Consider the following 6,368-nt stretch of genomic DNA (forward strand, 5'->3'; position numbering starts at 1 on the left):
GAAAATAAGAATATCTAATTTAGTCGAAGGTCCCCCGTTCCTGTCATATTAAAGAGAATGAAATGGGGGGACGGGTAATACACACAGAAGAGACGAGAAATACGCTTACAAAATTTTAATCTGAATAACTGATGACAGGAGATCGACAGGGAGTCCATGGCTTATATAGCAGGATAGTAACAAAATTGACTTCAGATATAGAAATCGGAGGTATGAATTCGATTCTTATAGCTCAAAATAGGGTTCACTGGTGGGCTCTTATGTATACAGTGATGAATTTTCGGATTCCACAAAAGGCGGAAAAAATTGGGCAGCCCAGAAACTGTTAGATTCTCAAGGAGATCTGTGATCGAAGTAGTTAATTTCTCTTGTTGCTGTTCCCTTTCGGTTCGATTCACCATTCAAACGCATTCTACATTCATAATCTCTAATTTGATGTCATCATTTTAAATAACTTAAAAATATATATCATGACATATCGCGAACACTCAGTGAATTCAATTATTAACCAGTTCAAGAGAGTTCTAAAATATCATATTAGTATTCCACGCCGTGACAAGAGTCAGAACAGTTTCATGGGTTACAGTCGTGGACAATGTTGTGCGGGAAGAACTGTGGGATGTGGATTATCCGTTAACTTTTGGAAAATTACGGAAAGTTCCCAGAAGAAGCCTCATCAAGAGAGGTCCGCACGGAGAACCACAGAAGTTGACCAGTAAACAAAGGCTGGCCTTATTGTTGAGTGGTCGGCCAAACGAAACCGAATCAGATAGCTGCATAAGTCTGCTGATACATCCACAACTGTGCGGGACAAGTCCCTCCTGCTGGAATATCATGGCGAACAAGGACGAGGAAATTCATGGCTATTCTCTTACTCACAGATTGCTGTACTTGCAAATAGCGAGACAGGTGAGCAGGAATTCTTAATTGAAGTAAAGTTATCCCTGTACCAGACCGTGAAGGCCCATAGGGTTGTGAGACGTTGAGGGTCCCACAGTATCTAGCCAACCGGCTCAGAGATGGCTGTAAGGTTGTCAGTCATACGCGCCGGCCGCGCTTTACTCCCCAGGACAATTATTTAATTAATTCCTGGTACTCATTTCTGTTAGAGGCTGAGTGAACCCCAGGGCCTAGTGCGGCTGGAAGAATTTTTTTCCTTGGCACTACAGCCCCAGTGGGGCTAGGCATACCTCCATGAACTTCTCCGTTCACTTCGGTTTTTCTAGATTTTACACGTTCGGTAGGACTCCTTGGGCGGGTGATCAGCTCGTCGCAAGGCCTCTACCTGTACACAAACACAGAAAAACGCACACACACAAGCTAAACATCCATGCCCCGAGTGGGATTCGAACCCACGCTCCCGGTTTCCAAGCGAGCGAAGACAGTACATGCCTTAGGGCGCTCGACTACCGTGACTGGCGCTGGAAGGATTAGGTCAACTGAAAACAATCCAATGACATCATCGGGACTTGTACCTGCGACCTTCCGGCTTGTAGCATAGCCTCTCAACCAACTACGCTACCGCGTGCCCCCCTAATTGAATACAGATAACAAGAAATATGTACTGCTTCTTCGAGTGCGAATATTTTCCAGATGTGTTTTGTATATGTAATTGTTTGCATCTAGTGCGTGGCGAAAAATAATACACGAACATTATGACTTGGACAATAAAATAACCATGCCCAAACATTACTCATCCGAATTTACTTTTTTTTTTTTTGGCAGTACAGACCTCGTTTGGGCCTAGGCCTACCTCCAAGAAGCTCTCCATTTCACTTCGGTTTACTAGATCTTAGATATATGGTAGGACTCCTTGGGCGGGTGATCAGCTCGTCGCAATGCCTCTACCTGTACACAAACACAGAAAAACTCACACAAACATCCATGCCTTGAGTGGGATTCGAACCCACGATCCCGGCTTCCGAGCGAACGAAGACAGTGCATGCCCGAATTTACTTCTACGCTTACATATTTCAGGCATGACTGATAAGCCAGTAACGCTATGAAGTTAAGAGATATCGATTAACCTCGAATGTTGTTTTTACATTTGAGTCATAAGAATAAGTTAAATAGAAATTTATTTTCATTAGGATTCGGAAAACTATAGTACTATTTAGAGCCGGGATAGCAAAATTAATATAGTGGTGGGCTATGAGCTGGACGACACGAGTTCAATTCCAGGCAGCGGCAAGATTTTACTCTACTCCACAGCGTCCAGAACGGCCCTGGAACCCACCCAGCCTCCCCTCCAATGTGTGTGGCTGAGGGCTCTTTCCCCAGGAGTTAAGCGGCCAGGGCATGAAGCTGACCACTCCCATCTAGTGCCGAGGTCAAGAATGGTGGAGCTATACCTCCACTCCCCCATATGCCTTCACAGGAGTTTTTCTACCTTATTGTGTGAAGATCGCAAAATGAATTAGTTGGAGCATAAATATGTTTATAATTATGGCTGTTGCATTGAGTACACTTTTCGCTATTTACACTACAGAGCTTAATTATAAAATGGGGCTTCTCTTGTTCACGATTAACATATAGTTTCTTGTAGCTGGGATGTGGCGGTCGAGTGGAGTTCGCTGACTCTGAGGCAGCCATCAGGAGCCTGTGTTCTGATATACTAGTGGAGCTCAAGCGTATTGTAGAGCTCCAAGTGCCTGCTGGATTCTGGGATCTGTTTCTCGAAGAGGGTGCGTATTTATTTATTCGTGGTTTATTTAACGAGGCTGACAGTAAGTCAGACTATACAGCGTCAATTGGACGGATGATCAGTGAATAATGAATTTGAAATGAATTAGAAGAAAGCGGCCGTGACCTAACATGAGGGAATTTGCCTGGAAAGACTTAGGAAAACCACGAAATCACACATTAAGATGAGTCGGCCGAGATTAGAGAGAGAAAATAAATACATTTACTGGAGAAAAATAACACGAATGACCAAGGCAAAGAAGATGAAGTTGGAAGGGCAAGTAGCACGCACGGTATCGGAAAGGAATGCATGCAGGGTTGTGGCGGGAACGTCAGAAGGAATGAGACCACTAGGAATACTGATATGTAGTTGGGATGATAATATTAAAATGGTTCTGAAAGAAATAAAATGGGACTGTATAGACTGGATTCATGTGACTCAGAAAAGGGACCAATGGAGGGCTCTTGTCAACACAGTAGTGAACCTAGGGGTTCTATAAAATATTGGGAAATTCTTGAGTAGCTGAGCGACTGACGGCTTCTCAAGAAGGACTCAACCCTACGGAGATAGTTGCGTGAAATTCTATATTCTCACGGTGGTGACTATGAAGAACACGATCTTATGGAATGTGACGCCGTGTAGCCTGGTAGAATTCACCGACTTTTTGGAAGACTGCATTTCCTCTATACCAGGGCCTAATAGTAAGGCAGCTAACCGAACAAAATACTCTGAAACGTCTTTAAACATTTACCAGATTACACGGCGTTGCATCCCAGAAGGCAGTGGACTTGGATTAAGCTATCTTCACAATAGAGCTTTGTTCCTCGAGCATTCGCTTAATCTGAAACGGCCACTCGTCTACAGTTTTCACGAAATATGAAACTAATGCTCAGTGTTCCCCCTTCCAACAGTTTCTCTGTGCGGGATGGAAGGGTTCGCAGAATTTCTGAATCCTCTCTTCATAGACTGGATACTGCCGCTACAGACACCAGCAGGTTGCTTTGCTGACCGAGTTCAAGACGGGTAAGCTGCTCGTGTTAACCTTTCCTCATCATAGCAAGTAAAGTAAGTAAAAGTAAAGCTATCCCTGTAACAGGCCGTGGAGGCCCATAGGTTTGTGAGACGTTGAGGGTTCCACATTATCTAGACAATCGCCTCACAGATGGCAGTAAGATTGTCAGTCTTACGTGCCGGCCGCCCTTTAACCCCAAGAATATTCATGGTACTCATTTCTGTTAGAGGCTGAGTCGATCCAAGGGCCGTAGTGTGGCTGGAAGGATTAGGTTAATTGAAATAAGTCCACCTCATCGGGATTCGATCCCGCGACTTTCCGGCTTGTAGCATAGTGCCTCATCCAACTACGCTACCGCGTGCCTGTTCCTCATCATAGCAGCGGACTAAAATTAAATTGTTAAAATATCATGAGCGTATATCGGTAACCGACAGTGACTTAAATATTTTCATCATCGTTAGAAAGTTACTAAATTTTATTTTCAATCTCGTATAGGAATCAAAATCGTCGCACCTGAGATTACAATCCATTTTCCTGCCGTAAAATTCTTCATGTATGACGTGGCCACATAAACATTTTAAGACAAAGGACATTAAGATAGGTTGCACTCCAGTTTCAACGTCAGTGTCGTAAAAAGAACGGCCCATTACCTTCTATCATCGAAGCTGAAGCGGGTCATAGACACCTTCAGAATTTAATAGTATCGGATAAGATGAAAGATTATAGTGGAGTTTTGCTTATTCTCTAAAATAAAAATGAATTGTGTGACTATAAATTGAAATATTATGTATATGTATATGTATATATTTTTTATATTGTTGGTAGGGGTATTCAGATGCTGGTCACAGTAGCCGAGCGGTCTAAGGCATGAACTGTCTTCGCTCGCTCGGAAGCCGGGATCGTGGGTTCGGATCTGTTTCCGGTGAGGTACGAACTGAATTCTTATATATTATTCTTATACACTGCCGGTCACAGTAGCCGAGCGGTCTAAGGCATGAACTGTCTTCGTTCGCTCGGACGCTGGGATCGTGGGTTCGAATCCCATTCAGGCCATGAATGTTTGGTGTGTATGCGTTTATTCTGTGTTTATGTTGACCTGTGTTTAGATGGCGTCCTTGCGATGGGCTGATCACTCTTCCGAGGAGTCCTTCCGTGTGTGAAAAATGATTACGTAACTGAATAAGAGGCCAGGGCCCTGAATTGGCTGGAAGACATTGAAAGGCAAAAGAAGGGGGAGGGGGTATTCAGATGTTGCCTCAGTTCATTAATCAGACAAAATTTCTACTTGTTAGGCATGTCTCTGCAAGAGAAACCGCTCCTACATACGACCTTCTAGGCCTGATTGGCCTGCACAATTGTACTTATCATTTAGTAACATACAAGACATATCCAGCATCGTCCTTTATATTATATAATAATGTAGATATATTTATGCGTTTACTGTTCGACATTTGTTGGTAAATAAAGGAAAGAGAATGCGAGAGAGTATATACAAATTAATTAAAAGATTTCTTCGTTCTTTACGGCGAACAGGCATGCATCCTCATGTATGTGGATCTCAACATCAACTCCCCCATACGCCTTCATAGCGTAGTGCTTAATTAGGTAAGCACGGGGACAACTTTACCTTTACCTTTTATTATTATCATACATCATCATCAGTAATCTGTCAGACGACAGGTCCACAGTCTCTTCCAAAACAATTCCTCCACTTAATGCGATCTTCTGTTTTTGGAAAGAGACTATCCAGGAAAAGTGATAATGTGGTAGTTTTTCCATTTGCTTTCCACATCGCAGTACAACTACTACAGATACTACACTAACTACTAACATACTAACTACTAACATAACTGTTATCATACAGTTAAGGTAAAATATGAATTGCATCATATTCCGCTATAAAGTTATTGACACTGAAATCAGAATGGCAGAGACGTAAAAATATAATACAGTATTGTGACAATGATCTGTTATTTATTAAAAATTATCGTTCCTCCGAAACGTCGGTTAACACCACATATACACGGTGCCAAATCCCAGAAGACTGCTTTCTTAAAAAATTATCGTGTTTGACATTGTCTATTTTTGTTATATTTAAAGTTATGCAACATTTCGAAAGGTGTAAAAAGAGAATCTTACTCCGGCCATTGCTCAACAGTAGCTTTGTGTAACGGGCCCAACTGAGTACGACCCTTCTCCCATCTATCCTCCTGTTGACAGAAGCGATCCAACTTCCGAAACGGCATATGAAGTTAAATACAACTAATAAAATAGGCAATATCCAACATAATTCTATAATTGCTTAAAAACATTCTAATCAAAATTTATATGCATGTACCGAATAGACATGTATAGAGTCGAAGTGGAAGAAGCATTTTTATGCGTAAGATTACATGGATACGAAAACTGGACATGCAATACAAATATGGAATCCCTATTTACAGAACTTTCATTGTTTCCGACACTCGACTGACAAACATAATTTGACCAATAAAAGTAGAAACAAAGTTGTAGTGTGCCTAAGCACCATACCACGAAGAAATCAGTCCCAATATATTGAGAGTCATTAATGTAAACTAATTTTTTTTTCCTTGGGACTCAGCCCCAGTGGGCCTAGGCCTACCTCCATGAACTTCTCCGTTCACTTCGGTTTTTCTAGATCTTACACATTCG

At 42.1% G+C, this 6,368-nt stretch overlaps 1 protein-coding gene across 1 annotated transcript in view; it reads left to right on the plus strand.

The window, feature by feature from the left end:
- Positions 1 to 6,368, plus strand: part of LOC111873130 — a 12,958-nt gene that overhangs the window by 5,806 nt on the left and 784 nt on the right. Inside the window, exons 4-6 of the mRNA XM_023867569.2 lie at positions 587 to 909; positions 2,546 to 2,684; positions 3,595 to 3,706. Of these exons, the coding sequence (XP_023723337.1) occupies positions 587 to 909; positions 2,546 to 2,684; positions 3,595 to 3,706 (574 nt within the window). The remainder of the gene's footprint in view (positions 1 to 586; positions 910 to 2,545; positions 2,685 to 3,594; positions 3,707 to 6,368) is intronic.

Source organism: Cryptotermes secundus, unplaced genomic scaffold, assembly GCF_002891405.2.
Source record: "Cryptotermes secundus unplaced genomic scaffold, Csec_1.0 scaffold246, whole genome shotgun sequence".
Lineage (NCBI taxonomy): Eukaryota > Metazoa > Arthropoda > Insecta > Blattodea > Kalotermitidae > Cryptotermes > Cryptotermes secundus.